This window comes from Leptidea sinapis, chromosome 5, assembly GCF_905404315.1.
Source record: "Leptidea sinapis chromosome 5, ilLepSina1.1, whole genome shotgun sequence".
Lineage (NCBI taxonomy): Eukaryota > Metazoa > Arthropoda > Insecta > Lepidoptera > Pieridae > Leptidea > Leptidea sinapis.
The window spans coordinates 7,439,565-7,456,072 of NC_066269.1; the positions used below are offsets into that span (position 1 = coordinate 7,439,565).

Here is a 16,508-nt window from a genome sequence, read left to right on the forward strand (position 1 = left end):
TTAACTTAATCAAAAATAAGGAAAATATCACAATTATTATAAAATTTAAAATAAATATCACAACCCTAAATAAACGGAAGTAGCATAATTATTAATTTGGCATTTCATACTTATTTTATTAATAATACTGATTCCTAGTAAGATACTTAATTTAAAGCATTCACAATGTCTACAAAGATAAGTAACTAACATTGAATTTAATTCTAGATCATTTGATATGCTAAGTTGTAAAGTTCTGTTATATTTTCTAATACAACTTATGGTACAGAATATAATATCACAAAATAATACTTAACAAATTGGCCATTCGCTTGATAATGGTAATTTATTCGTTGTTTTATACATTTATTTACATTTTTCAAGATTTCGGTACATTTTTATATATCAGAGATAAGATATACACCAAATATAGCGTCTATCATCTAAAAAGATATTTTAGTGAAAAACAATAACATAGTCCAAACGCTAGGGACCACACTTGAGTATTTTTCGAAATGCTTTTCTGAATTCAGGGTTAAAAATTGTATAGATAACGGGATTAAGAAAAGAGTTAATGTAGCCGAGCCATGTGTTAAGGATGAAGACAGTGACTCCTGGTGAGAACTGGATACCAAATTTTGCACAGATGGCATCCAAAACATTGCATGTGAAGAACGGGGTCCAGCAGAAGAGAAATACTCCTGTAATGAAATTACGTGTAAATTAAGAACTTAATAATAGAAAGGAAACAATTTCATATCATGTTTTTAAGAAGCCCAATTTACTTTACGGTTACTGACCGAGAACCCGAATCAGATTGGTGTCGTTCATATCATTCTCCACTGAGGTTTTCAATGATCTTTCTGCCACCTAGAACCAAGCTGTGGAATAATCTTACTTGCGCGGTGTTTCCAGGACAAAACGACGTAAGTACCTTGACAACTTAAAGTAAAGTATCTCGAACTGCCATTTTATTTATCTGCCTCTTTCTTAAAATTAAAATTCTGGAAAGATCCCCGAAGCATTAGTACACACCAATCGATTCAAAAATAAAAAGGTTTTTAAATCACAATAATACGTAAAATTAATAAGATAAAGTCGTGTGACAATGTAAAATTAGAACAATGCAATGATGCGAAAATACATTTTTCTATTTAATATAGTAGTAGTATATAAGAGCATTTATTCCATGATCCAACTCTTTTGTCAGAATATCAGAAAAGTATTATTAAAATAATTGAAGTTACTTTTGCCATTGTTTGTAACGTAATATTTTGATAGTTTCTCATAAATATTGAAATAGCTTCACAAACTGTACATCAAGCCTTTCTCTAGTCATCAAAATATTGTCGACGAAACTATATTATTAATATTGGAGATGACATCAAACAAGGCTTGTTGAAGGGATGTAAATTTCAGCCTTCATTACCCTCATAATTGTAACACTGATTGAGGATAAATTATGCATAGCAAGCTAACGATATTGTAGATACATGAAACTGGGTTTGGGAAAATTTTTAGTGTACTTATCAGATTGCTTATAAATATTCAATTTACAGTAATTTTGGAGAGCTTTTGCTGTTTTGGATTCAGTTCATTAATTTTAATTCATATACATGGAGGTATGAGAAAAAAGCATTTTCTCTTAACTGAAACTTGTTTTGCGTGAATGTCTTGGGTAAAAATTTAATTTATTACGGTGGATATTGCCAAACTGAGTTGATTTGTCAATAGCTTGTGGATGATGCATCCTGAATTGATGTAAGTTAGTAATGTAACATTAGTCGTATTATAACATGTGAAATACATTTCTATGGATTTGCTTCCGATAAAACTACTTCGGGTACAATAAAACAATTTCATTCAAGTGCTATTTGTGTAGGTAAGCCACTTACAGTTTCGGCTTCAATAGAAATTCATAGGAAACTCGTTCTAAAGAAAAAGTTACATTTTCCTTTCGATTGAACTTTGTTCTTTTGATGTCTCGTAACATTATATCTCATATTTTAAATGTTATATTTATGGCTACGTTTTCCTCTTACAAACAATCTACTATGGTATAATATTTTTTAATTATTAATGATTTCATGCTCACAATAAAAGTTCTTAAAATGTTACATACAAATTTATCAGTATTTTTACTAAAAGTTATAGATTGTTAGTCTTTAGAGCAATCCATTTGCTTTTTTATCATAATACTTTGAATTTTTTGAGTGATATTTCCAGGATGTTTCCATATATTCGGCAATAAACAGTTTGTCGATTTTGCTTAGCATAGACATTGGGCACTATTAGTTAATAATTATATAGTAAACTGTTTGATAAGTGATCAAATGCAAGGCAAATAATATAAATGAATTCTTAAGCTGTTTTGTCTCATATATACATACACAAAGTTTTGACGTGATTCTGTTTATTTCTACATCTGTGCAAAGTAGACTAGACAGTTAGTATTATAAACAAAGCCAGTTAAAATTTTACCTAAAACAATAGCCAATGTCTTAGTTGCCTTTCTTTCTTTTTTCGCCGAAGACTTCTCCCGCTTCTTCTTGCTTGCTTTGTTTGCCTTGTAAATTGTAAAGCGTGCTGTAGAGCTTGCCTTTCTTTCTTTCTTGCTGTTGGATCCCTCTCGGATGTCGTAATGGCTGGAGGCAAGATCGTCTTCTGATCGAAATGCCAGTGATGCGTTTCTGCATATAAAAGATGTTGATAAATGTTTTGCCAAGGTTTGCTTTTGAAATAATAAAATTGTAACTTTGAATGATGAATACTTCAAACATCACATGATTGATTTTTTTAATATAGGTACTCAATTAAACCTTAAATTGAAGCGAAAGGCTCTAGGACATCTATAAAAAAAGATGATGAAAATCTAATTGTATTGTTTAGTAAGTAAAAACTAATTGTTTTTCTTAATGGAACTTTTAGCAATTTGAATTAATAAATACAATTAGTTTTTTTCAAGGTCAAACGGACACCTATCAACTACTTGTCTTTGTATACATGTGTAAGCTGTGTTTTTAATTTTTTTTGCTATTGTTATTTTTTTACGATGAATTTTACTATTATTTTTTCTTTGACGTTTGCGTATACGGCTGAGTTTTCTTCAGCTTAAGTAGTTAGTAGTTAATGTGAATTAAATCATTAATTTTGCGATATTTCTGTGGACTACAATTAGTTGTATTGTTATTTATTTCATATAAATGCAATACATGCTGTATAAATCAATCTGTTTACAAATACATCTGATTTTTTAATAAAAATAAGGGAAGAGACGAGCAGGACGTTCAGCTGATGGTAATTAATACGCCATGCTCATTTCAATGCAGTGCCGCTGGGGATTCTTGAAAAACCCAAAAATTCTGAACGGCACTACAATTGCGCTCGACACCTTGAGATATAAAGATGTTAAGTCTCATTTGCCCAGTAATTTCATTAGCTACGGCGCCCTTCAGACCGAAACACAGGAATGTTTACAGATTACACGGCAGAAATAGGCGCCATTGTGGTAACCATATTCTAGTCGGCATCCTGTGCAAAGTAGCGTCCCACTGGTTAAATAGGTTAGGAATAGTGAAATTTTTTTTTGCTCAAACTCAGAATTATTCTGTTTTTGTTTTTGAAAAACTACGTTATACAGCCACTAATAAAACCACAAGGAAATTTAATCATTATAATATAGGTACAGCATTAATTAAGCTTCGTTCGTTATTATATTTACCTGGAATCATTTTCTAATCTCTTCCCGTTCTTTTTCCACTTATCACAAGACATATTCTTCATCACGGTAGCATTTCTCATCGCCGGCGAAACGGGAGGTGATGAGTGTTCCCGTAGGTGATCCTCCATATTGGATGCAGCATATCCTGAGTCATTGTTGCCGTTGGGATCTTGATTTATTTGAGTCTTGAGCTTCTTCAAAGGTGATCTATAATTAGTAAAATGAATATAATAAAAAACTGATTCACTGATCTTTTTTTTACATATATTTTTTTTACTGCCACAAATTATTAAAACAGTCCAACGTAGCATATGTCTTTTCCTTTCAGTTTTCCAAATTTCATTGCGATTATGCCCTACCATAAGAGCCTTTAGTCTTAATTATTGATATATAACTTAAATACCTAAACATACTAGCATAAATTTAAGTTATTTTACTAATATCTTATTATGGATTTGAAATAGTGTAATGTTTTATTTATTTCAAACACTATTTGAAATAGATATATTATTATCATTATCATTATCATTAAGTAACGACGTTGGTAATACTGGGTTAGCAACGGATTTGGTGGTACTGTTTCTTACTTGTGAGTCTCCTCAGTGACTGTGGCCAGCATAAATTCTGTAGACTTGTCGTTTGGTATCACGTGGCACTCGTCTGCGTCTACGTCCAACTCGATCGATCTCTTGTCGAAGCTGTTGCAAACGAAATAGTATCATTTTTATAACTCCAATTTCATTACTCGGTTTTATAAATATTTTCTTATCTATGCAAATTTAAAGGAGTTTAGTTCCATTTATCACTGATATCGTTTGTATGTTTGTTGTAATAATAAGAAATAAATTTTAGCTCAGGTGGTACCGAAGGTGAAGTGACAGTGGGCAGGCAATAGCTCGACGAACAGATGGCCGTTGGGGTAGTAAAGTCCTCGAATGGCGACCACGTACCGGAAGATGCAGTTGGTAGGCCGCCCACAAGATGGGGCTACGATCTGGTGCAGATCGCTGGAATACGTTGGATGAGGGCAGCGCAGGACCGAACGTCATGGTGATCTTTGGAGGAGGCCTTTGTCCAGCAGTGGACGTCATCCGGCCGATGATGATGAGATATACCTGTCCTCATGATCATCCTCGTTACTCCCCGAGCCGGTGTTAGTAGGCCGGTCGTCTAGCGCGGTCTCCAACTGTCTGGTCTGCGTGATGTTCTCAATGATAACCGCCGTAGAAGTGCCCGTTAGAGGCTCCCCTGCCACGGGTGGCTTCTTAGCTGCTCTTTGTTTCTTAGCTCGTTTCCTTAGAGCCTGTCAAACATTTGGGAAAGTCAGGAAAACGCTTAGTTGCGTGGTTAATTTTGAAGTCCATAGCTTCGATCTGTGTAGGCCTGCGATGTAGATATTTATTAGCTTAAGCCTAATAAATTAAAAGTGAATGTGGGTTCATGCATCTAGTGTACTCAATAAACTCATGAGGTATGTTTTTGATTTATTTACACTCTTTTAAATGTAAATTTCTTTTATTTATGGAAGAGGAGGACAAACGAGCGACGTATGAGTCACCTGATGCTAAGTGGTCACCGCCGCCCACATTCTCTTGCAAAACCAGAGGAATCACAGGAGCGTTGGCGGCGTTTTAGAAAATTTTACGCTCTTTTTTGATGGTGTCCATGTATCAGAAACACCGCACAAGGAAGCTCATTCCAATGCTTGGTTGCACGTGGAAGAAAGTTCCTTGTAAACCATGCTTCGGAGAATCGGAGAGATGGTATGGTTGAAATCCTAATTTGTGGTATGTCGTGAAGGTGGAATTCGGCGGCATCAATCAATGAGCACTTCGGAGCATGACACATTGCAGCGACATCTCTAAGCAAAGCCATGTGATCTAGCATTAGGTCACCGACAATTCCAGCAGCTTTGCGTTGCACGTAGTCAAATGGTTCGAGGTGATACTGGGGTGTGGCCGGACCTGCGCTTTGTAGAGCCCTAGAATGTGGGCCAGCTTGAAGTATTGCCGTGGTCTCTCTACGGCGCCCATTATTTCTTCTTTCTCTAGTTAGTTAAAACTTTTGAATATTATTGTTTCATCAAATTGCAATGATCTTGCTTAAAATCACTAGTTAAAATATAATGATGTTGTATACCACATCATATATGATGTATGTCATTTCTTGGCCTAAGCGAATAAATGTTATTGATCGATTATTGATATATTTAAGGGTGTCGAGGATTCGAGTGAAAATACGATCTAGTGACTTTCTTGTATGCATGCAGATGTACATATAATTATTGTTAATACTGTTTTGATGGATTTATTTCAGGAAATATACCACTATAAGTTTGACTTGTCTTCTGCCAAAAAATAGCACTATTTGTCACAATATGGTGCATTATAATCTAGATTCTAAGCCATATTAACCTGTAGAGTCTATTGAATCTATATTAATTGGCTTCGAAGAAACTGAGTATCATGAATAGGGCACGGCAATACTTTAAGCTCGCCCACATTCTAGCGCTCTACAAAGCGCAGGTCCTGGCACATATGTAGTATCGTTGTATTCTCTGGTCTGGCGCACCCCAGTATCAGCTCGATCCATTTGATCGCGTCCAACGTAGAGCAGCTCGAAATGTCAGGCACCCAGTGCTCTGTGAACAGCTGGATCACTTGGCGTTGCGTAGAGACGTCGCTTTATTGTGTGTCTTCTATAGCATTTATCACGGGGAGTGTTCCGACGAGATGTTTCACCTGACTCCTGCCGCGTATTACAAAGCTATGAAATGAGCTTTCTTGCTTGGTGTTTCCTTAAAGGCCGGCAGCGCTCCTGTGATTCCTCTGGTGTTGCAATAAAATGTAGACGGCAGGGATCACTTAACACCAGGTGACCCGTACGCTAGTATGTCCCTCTTTTCCATAAAAAAAAACATATTGATGCCTCTCAAGAAAATTTGTATAGGATAGGAGTTCTACAACTTGACAAAGGCAACAAATATTTTTGTATTATTTAAAGCTGCCGTAACGTATCGTTGCATACTAACCTTGAAAATATTATAATAGAGGAACATCATCATGATGCAGGGAATGTAGAAAGAGCCAAGTGAGGAGTAGAGAACATAGTTGAGGCTGTTGAAGAGGCACTCGTCGTAGTTCCTGTCCGGAGTGTCGTTGAGTCCGAGGACGATGGGAGCACCGATGGCAGCAGATATCATCCACACAAGCACAATCGTAAACCACACACGCCTATTGTTTTTGTGCTTCGCGTATTTGATCGGCTGGGTTACCGCTATGTACCTGAAACAATCCCACTTCTTGACTAAGATAGTCCAAACATAAACAGAAAATTTATTGAAATAAGCTTTACTTTGCGGAAATCCATAATTTATTAATATATATATACTAGCTGACCAAGCAAACGTTGTATTGCCGATATTAAAATCGCGATACAAAAGTAACTGTTGATCGTAGATGGGTGAAAATTTGAAGTTGTATGTATTTTTTAATGCTGACTCATAATCAAAAATATTAAAAAAAAAGTCGTGTGGACCACCCTTAACATTTAGGGGGATGAAAAATAGATATTGTCCGATTCTCAGACCTACCCAATATGCACTCAAAATTTCATGAGAATCGGTCAAGCCGTTACGGAGGAGATCAATGTTTAACACCATGACACGCGAATTTTATATATATAGATATATTAATCCAATATTTGTCTTTAAGCAATTCGACACGTGTTTCGCCTCTCACGAGGCATCCTCAGGAGATGTTGACTCGCCAAACTCTGGCACGAGACGTTTGGACAAACATAAACACGTAAGAAAAAAAACCTGAGTCGTCTCGGGCGCCGGGCAGATGTGAAACATTGAAATTAAAAAGCATCATATACATTATTAAATCTTGAGTGACATCATCCTGTATTGGAGTCATAACAGCCCCACTGGTCCAAGCTGGAGACGCAGTCTGTGAAACTAGATAAGATGTTAAGTCTCATTTGCCCGGTAATTTCACTAGCTATGGCCTACAGACCGAAACACATTTTTTTTATGGAATACGAGGACAAACGAGCGTACGGGTCACCTGGTGTTAAGTGATCACCGCCGTCCACATTATCTTGCAACAGCAGAGGAATCACAAGAGCGTTGCCGGCCTTTAAGTAAGGTGTACGCGCTTTTTTTTAAGGTACTCATGTCATCTCATCATCAACTACCATAGACATAGTTCTGCGACAACGGATCAGACATGATAAGACGTAGTGCAAAAGCGCTCTTAGGTTTATATTTGCACGAAAAATATTGTATGACAATTTGTGGTCTGTCAGTGTCTAATAAAATGGTAATGTTACTAAGGAATAGTATGTTCAAGCGAATTTCGACCTACTTGTTTATTATGACTGTAGGAAAATGACCAATATTTGCTTTGTATGGACATATTTTTAACCGACTTCAAAAAGGAGGACGTTATCAATTCGATCGGTATTTTTTATGTATGTACACCGATTACTATGAGATTTATGATCCGATTTACGTAATTCTTCTTTTTTTTTATTTAGGTTGTCTGGCCACGCGTGTCTGTCCGCGTGAGTTGTTTTGTTCTAGAAGTTGCTGTACCTTTATTACATTTAGCTAGGCACCGACTTCAAAGCTATCAATATGTAGCACATACAAATAATAGTATTTTATTAATATTAAAGGTAAAGGTTTGTATAAGGGGTGTATTAAATTACATTTTTAGTTATTTGATACTTTTGAGTTTTTGAAGTCAGTTTTTTTAAACGTAGTTTTTTTTTCTATGAGAGAATTTATTGACGCACGGTTTGACAGTTCTGCTGTGTAACAATTTCATTGTAACAACAGGCAGAATATTTTACGAAATAGTTCTTGTTGTTAGGAAATAATATTGACAAATTCTTAAAAACAGTATTTTATTTTATTTGTCTGTTAAAACGACTTTACTCACGTTTTTGTCGGTGTCGGTACCGACTAGTTTCGGACCATTCGGAATTCCTTCATCAGGGTGAGTGTGGTATGTTCGCGGTAACGTCCCACCTCTTACTGTCGGTACCTACACCGACAAAAACGTGAGTAAAGCCGTTTTAACAGATAATTTAATAATAACTCACAAAAGTTTTAATAAGAATTTTATTTATTACGTACAGTAAAACGTCTGTCGGGTCAGCTAGTATTTAAAAAGTTTCCATCAACCCAAGAGTATTTTAGACATAAATAAATAAAAACGAAAACTCACCTAAAGTATAAATTTTACATTTATCTGGTTTGCGACACATTTTTAACAGATTTCGACGCTTTGTAGTTGGCGTTGATTGAAAAATTCAAATGTCTCGACCGTGGGAGTTTCAAACAAATCTGAGCCATTAAGCATTTATTTAGTTACTAAAATAGAGTTTTATTGTTTACATTTTAATTTACTATTTAATTTGACAATTTAAGTAAACTTTCTACAAACATACAGCCAAAATATTTTTTATTACAATAAGGGACGAGATGAACAGGACGCTCAGCTGATGGTAATAGATATGCAGTTGTCATTACAATACACAACCGCTCAGGATTCTTGAAAAACCCAAAAATTCTGACAATCAATCAATTCAAACTACAATTGTGTCACGTTGAGACATAAGATCTTAAGCCTCATTTGCCCACTAATAATTTCACTAGCTACGGCGCCCTTCAGACCGAAACACAATAGTGCTTACATATTACGGTAGGAGTAGGCGCCGTTGTGGTACCCATAACGCCCGTCCTCATGTGCAAACGAGCCTCCCACTGGTAAAATAAAATATCACAGTATTTTTAAGATAAAGAAAAAAGAAAAGACGTTCATTCATATGCAATTATTGGGGTTGAATAGTCTATCAGCTGTAAAGTAAATCCTATAAATTATGGAGTCGCGACTAAATACTCGTAAAAACGAATCGAACTCGGATCATAAATTAAATCACAAAAAGCGTAGAGCTTAGACACGACAGAAGAGAAATGAAATGAAAGAGATACATAAATACGAAATATATCAATGTTATCTATATATATAAAAATGATTTGCTGTTCGTTAGTCTCGCTAAAACTCGAGAACGGTTGGACCGATTTGGCTAATTTTGGTCTTGAATGCTCGGAATTAAATAAAATCGTCGTCGTCGTTTAGAAATCAAATTGAAAGAATAGTTTAAAATGAATAACTAATTAGAATTTTTATATATTAATTAATTATAAAAATTAATTAATTTAATTAACTATAGTTGGTAGATTAACTAGGTACTTGGTTTTGACTATTTCATTGTTAACTACTTCTCAGATTATGTTTATGTAGATTGATATATCTTAAGTTTCAAGTCATAAATTAAATTTCTGAACGCAAACAATACTATTTGAAAGTTGAAGTCGTTTATTTATCGATTGAGGCAGTACGAAGTCTGCCGGGTCAGCTGTGATGTTATATTATATATACATAATATGAATATCACTTACAACCATAAACTTTTGCAATATTTTAAGAGTGAGATAATATTATGCCGATGTTCTTTTGTAGATAGATCTATAGATCACACATCCCGAATGTAGCGCCCATAGATTAAGGATTGGTCTGCTCTGCGCCATAACTAACACCTACCGCAGTCGCAAAGTGCGGAAACTAATTCTATACCCAAGTGGGCGTACTGTTAAAATTTTATAATAATTGCAACTGAAATGCCGGGTTACGTAGTAAAACTTTGTAAAAATAATACTACAAGAAATAAGAAAGTCACATAATATCATCAGTAACTATTTTATTAATTTCAATGTTATTTTACATTGAAATTAACACAAAGATTATGTTATTAAATTTGAAAGATGCCATTGAGTGTCAAGATGCCACGCACACAAGCATCTAATACGAGGGCGGCACTGAAAATTTCGGGAATCAAGGAAGTGGCACAACATTACTATTTAAAAATGTATTTATTGCTTTTCGAAGTATTCTCCGCGAAATTTGACACATTTTTCCATACGATGGAACCAATCATTGAAGCAACCATTCCATTCGGAAGTTGTGGTCTCCAAAATGGCCGTTTTGTAGGCGTCCACAGAATCTTCAGGTGATGAAAATCTCTGACCACGCAATTTATTCTTTATTTTAGGGAAAGTAAAGAAATCATAAGGGCTTAGGTCGGGGCTGTACGGCGGATGGTCTAATAATTCTATGTTTTCTTGCTCTAAAAACTCTTTTGTTCTGTGCGCGGCGTGAGAACTCGCATTGTCGTAATGGAGGATGATGCGGCGGTTGCAGTTCTCTTTACGGAGTTCAGAAACGACCTGTGGCAAACAAATGCTAGCATACCATTCTGCATTAACCGTTCTTTGTCCCTCAAGAGGATTAGTCACAACATGGCTGGTTTTGGAGACAAACGTGGCCGCAATTGTTTTTGCAACACTCCGTGAACGAACAATTTTTGTTGGCTTTAACTCATTTTCGAACACCCAAACTCGTGACTAGTTTTTTGTTTCGGGTTCGTACGCGTATATCCAGGATTCGTCACCTGATACGATGTTGTATACAGCATTTGAGCATCCTGCGTGGAATCTTTTGAGAGGTCTGATGCACCAAGTAACGCGAGCCGCTTTTTGCTCTTCACAGAGCAAATGCGGTATCCATCGGAAAAACAACTTTTTTACACCTAATTGTTCATGCAAGATTATTTGTATTTGACTCATGCCAATGTCTAAAGTTGCCTGAATTTCGCGGTATGTCACATGTCGATCTTCCTCAATCAGCTTACGCACAGCATCAACGTTTTCTTTGGTGACTGCAGTTTTTGGACGACCTTGACGGGGATTATCACTGAGCTTGACACGTCCACGTTGAAATTCAGCAAACCAGCGATAAATTGAGGTTTTGGATGTGGCTTCATCACCAAGTGCAGAATTCATCCGGTCAACACACTGTTTTTGTGTTAAACCACTTCGAAAGCAGTGATATTATATACAATAAAGAGGTAGATATCGCACTAGCGCGCGCAAAATGTTGCAGATAAATGCAAACAATTGTCGTAATTTCATTTAGTCGGCTAATAGCAGCGAGCTAAGCGTAACGTTTTCGTGGCGTGACAATAATAATCTAAAATGCCAACCTGTGTGTAAAAACTATGTTTGCAAGATATATAAGAGTGAAGGTATTTCATATTATACGAAATTATATAAAAGAACGCTGTATTTGTATTATATCACGATTTTATTTCTTATTTACAAATAAATCTCGAATTATTAACGTGGTGGTTCGAGCAAGATAGAGAATATAATGTCAACTGCAGCGCGATAAGGACGAATAGTATGTGTCATAGATTAATCAACCAGAAGTAAAATCGTAGGCAGAATACATAGCGTGAATAGAAAGGTGGTGTAGAATGAGATTAGTAATAGCAGGCTATTTAATATTTTATTAGTACTTAATCTTGGCATGTATGTAACGTACCAGGAGGTCTACTCGCAAAATCGACAACGACACATTTGTAACGATACGATAATACTCCGAATATACCGCAACTACCCTGTCTGCTGCGGGATGATCGAGGTAGTATATTTTAGGACAATTTAGGAAATGATGTAAAAAAGGAGTTGTTGCAGTAAATGTATTACGAAATTTAATATTTTTTATTAAACAAGTGCGTATAGCTGAACTATCAAACTACACTAACAAGATTTAGGGTAGGTAGCGGACGTAGACAGTAAGTGCTATCTGCTTGCGTAGGAGTTTTTTCAGTAACACTGCCCTTTCGGTATATCCCTTGCTAACTGCAGAAGAATCAATGGATCATTTTCTGTTTCTCCCATTATCTTATTGTAATAAACCCTCAACAAAAATACATTCATAAATAATATAATATGCAATAAATAATAATTATAACTTAAAACTTTTTGGGAGCCGTCGTTAGTGAAATTGTAAAAATGGAACCCTTACTGTTAATACATTTCGGTTTGTTTTGATATGTCTGTATGTTTTTTATTATTTTATGTACAAATAATTTATATCATCAATATATTATATTATAATCAATTTTTTTTTAAATCAATAACACCTAATCTAAATGCAGTTTTACTACTTTATAACTTTTATTACATGAACTCTTATCTGGTGAATGATTCTGTGTTTTTGCTATGCAAATACGAAGCAATTAGTAAATTAGACTTATCTCTTTTTCACTTGCGATAATTGCATTTACTATCCTTCTTTGACGTGTAATCGTAATGTAGTGTGCTATTGCAATGTTAAATTATTCATGTGTGCGTTAGTGTATCATTTTCAAACACCGAATGTTGTCTACGTAACCTATCTATACTTTTAAATATCATTGTTCGAAAGTCATAATAAATCATCGCTCTAGAATTGTCTCGAGTCAATCCATTTTCTCAACGACTAAACAAGTTTGACAAGACCTTGTGATAAGACCGAGAATCTTTTTTTAAATAAATAAATGGTATTCGATTTATAAAACCAAGGAGTTTTCAATTAAAAAGATTTTAATATGACAGGAACAGTGGAAATATTCCATTCCCGATACTTTTAGTGCAGCCTATGTAGTAGCCGTAATTAAAAAGCTATTTATTGTTCATGGGTAGTGCGGTATCTAGCTGGAGCTCAGCGGAGACCAATCCGTAATCTATGGTACCACCGAAATACCAACGTATTTATACATGATATATAATAACTTTTACTAATTTATTAAATGCCTAATTTGTCTGAGGAAGTTTATACTTAGTATTCGTCATAGCAGAAAAATCATGCTACAAATCTATGTAATTTTTGATTTACCCGTAAATCAAAAACATTATAGAATTAAAAAAATATTATATATACATTATACAAAGGTTTGTTCAATTATGCATTCTCAGATAATAAAAAAGTATTAAAACTGCATTGATTGATTTCACATTATAAAAAGAAAGTATCCGGCGTAAATGCAGGTGATTCCCTTTTTCCTGTTAGAACCCGTGGAGTGCAAAGTGTGCGGTCATTGCAGGCTCTTTGATTTTGTAAGAAGCGAGAAAAGGCTGATGTGGGAGAATCAGGCTGCCAGACTCCACCAGATTAGTACAAAACTCGTACGTAATACTGTCGAGTCTCTACTGCTGCTATGTAAAGAGATTGACCTACTGTCCGATACGACTCTCAGGAGAAGCCGGTTTCGGAGTACAGTTTTTGAGTTCCACTCGACTCTTAACTGTCGTGGAAAGATATCTACAAGCGTCTCCCGGTGTCAGAGCTCTACGCCTGAAGTACAGTTTGATAGAATACTGTTTGGTGAGATCTGTTTTTCTTGGACGAAAACAAGCCGAGTGGACTGGATGGCATTTTCTCCCATCCTGCTCATAACGGGTTCCCCTGAATTGAATCAATAATTAATAATTTGTTATTATTTAAAAGTCAAGTCAATTTCCTAATATGCAAATATTGGGGTTGAGCAGGTTATCAACTTTAAAGTAGATCCTGTAGATGAAGCCACAACCTGAGAGTTGAGCAAAGCAAACAGAATTTTATAACGAGGTGGTACTCGAACGGTTAGCTCAGTTGGTTAGAGCACCGGCACGGAACGCCGGAGGTCGTGGGTTCGAATCCCGCATCGTTCATAAATTTTTTTTTTGTACTAAAAGAGAGACTATGGCCCCTTAATAGATATTATTATTTTAAAAACGATTTATTCAATTTTTAGTAAGTTGGCGTCTATTTCTGCCGTGAAGCAGTAATGTGTAAGTATTACTGTGTTTCGGTCTAAAGGGCACCGTAGCTAGTGAAATTACTGGGCAAATGAGACTAACAACTTATGTCTCAAGGTGACGAGCGCAGTTGTAGTGCCGCTCAGAATTTTTGGTTCTTTCAAGAATCCTGAGCGGCACTGCATTGTAATGGGCAGGGCGTATCAATTACAATCAGCTGAACGTCTATGCGTTATAAGTAAACCTACAGCTAGTTAACACCTTTGAAGTGGACGGTTCACAGTGCAGACGAATATAATAAGACCCTCAATTATCCTAAATTAAACCTTCATTTATAATTTAACCCGAGAGAGGCGACGTCTTGCTATCAGACGTCACAAAGAGGTGCCGCTATTAATGTTTATTAACAAAGAAGATATGTGTATTAATATCAAATCATAATTATTTTAAGGTTACATTGATTAGCAACGAAAGCAAAATTATGACACTCGCTATTATTTGAAAAAAGGCGGACACAAACTATAATGTTCATAAAAAGAAAACTACTGGGCTAAACTTTGTTAAATTTTTATAGGACTAAATGTCAAATATTCTCAGGATTTCTGAATTCTGAGATTTCTCAGAACCACGAAAATCGAATCATAAATCTCAGCGTAATCACATCGTTAACATACATAAAAAAATTGAGTACCTCCTCATTTTTGAAGCGGTTAAAAGTCATAATTATCTTGACTGAGCCGTATTGCTTTACCTGTATAGTTCCTTAGCTAAAATATGTTGAGTGCTAGGTGTGGCAGAAGATGAATAAAAATATAATGAATACAATGAAAATAAGCGCTTTGTCAATGATTTAAAAAAAAATAACAATATCTTTTTGGGACAATCGAAGAGCGAATTAAAATTGTTTGGTTGTGGCTTCATCTACAGGATCTACTTTACAGCTGATAACCTGCTCAACCCCAATATTTGCATATTAGGAAATTGACTTGAGATGTCGCTCTTGTAAATTTAAACAATATGTTATGTTTTTAAAGTGATAACCCTCACTTTTAGGATTAATACACAAATAAAATTTGAAAAACAAAATTTTATTCGAACCCACGACCTCCGGCGTTCCGTGCCGGTGCTCTAACCAACTGAGCTAACCGTTCGAGTACCGCCTCATTATAAAATTCTGTTTGCTTTGTTCAACTCTCAGGTTACGTTACCTAATATAAGCTCATTCCCTTAGAGTAAGGAGTGGTCTCCGCTGCGCCCAACTAAATACAAACGGCATAGTCGCAAAGTGCGGCAACTACTACTAAGCCCAAGTAGGCGTACTCCAGCCAGTCTCGAACAATGAGTGACGTTGACGCGCCGCATGTCCTGTTAAACTATGCTAAAATTGAAACTAAAATGGCGGCTTGCGTAGTAAAACATTGTAAAATAATAGTACAAGAAATAAGAAAGACACTGGGATCACATTACTATCAGTAATTAAGATTTTGTATTTTATTAATTTCAATGTAAAATAAGACATCAAAAAGATGCCATCGAGTGTCAATATGCCACGCATACAAGATTCCAATAGTATCCCGTAATAAAAAAGCTATTGTTCTTAGGTAGTGCGGTATCTAGTTGAAGCGCAACTTAAGGTGACATTAAAAGCCAGCGACCTTGAGCGATATGAATTCACGGCTGCCGGCCCGCCATCTATGTAACAAAGCCAATATTTTCAAAATTCTTGCATGGAAAACAGTTTTAAATATGCTTACAATCCTCGTTATTCACTACTAATCTGAATAAATGAACCTTCACAAAAAAGTACAAGCTATAAGAATAACTTTTATGAGAGAACTACCAAAAAAATGCATCACGCCATTCCAAAAAACTTGTTTAACTTCAAAAAAAAGTGGTAGTTCAAAAAGGCTCGGCAGTGTTAACTTTAACCAACAGCAAGCATTAACAACCTACAAATAAGACTTAAGGATATGTGTAACAGGATTAAGTAGTGTTCATAGCTCGAAATGCTATACTTTCACCACAAAACTTGCCTAAAAACACCATGTTTGCGTGTTTTCTGCTTACCGCCTTAAAAGCCGGCAACGCATCTCTCGACCCCTGGTGTTGATG

The 16,508-nt window shown here is 35.6% G+C and overlaps 1 protein-coding gene across 1 annotated transcript in view; it reads right to left on the bottom strand.

Annotated features, from left to right (window-relative positions):
* Positions 1 to 329: 329 nt before the first annotated feature.
* Positions 330 to 16,508, bottom strand: part of LOC126964506 (dopamine D2-like receptor) — a 319,528-nt gene continuing 303,349 nt past the window's right edge. The window contains exons 4-9 of the mRNA XM_050807672.1: positions 6,732 to 6,984; positions 4,816 to 5,003; positions 4,288 to 4,398; positions 3,701 to 3,907; positions 2,461 to 2,669; positions 330 to 680 (exon numbers count right to left, since the gene is read on the bottom strand). Of these exons, the coding sequence (XP_050663629.1) occupies positions 466 to 680; positions 2,461 to 2,669; positions 3,701 to 3,907; positions 4,288 to 4,398; positions 4,816 to 5,003; positions 6,732 to 6,984 (1,183 nt within the window). The 3' untranslated portion in view covers positions 330 to 465. The remainder of the gene's footprint in view (positions 681 to 2,460; positions 2,670 to 3,700; positions 3,908 to 4,287; positions 4,399 to 4,815; positions 5,004 to 6,731; positions 6,985 to 16,508) is intronic.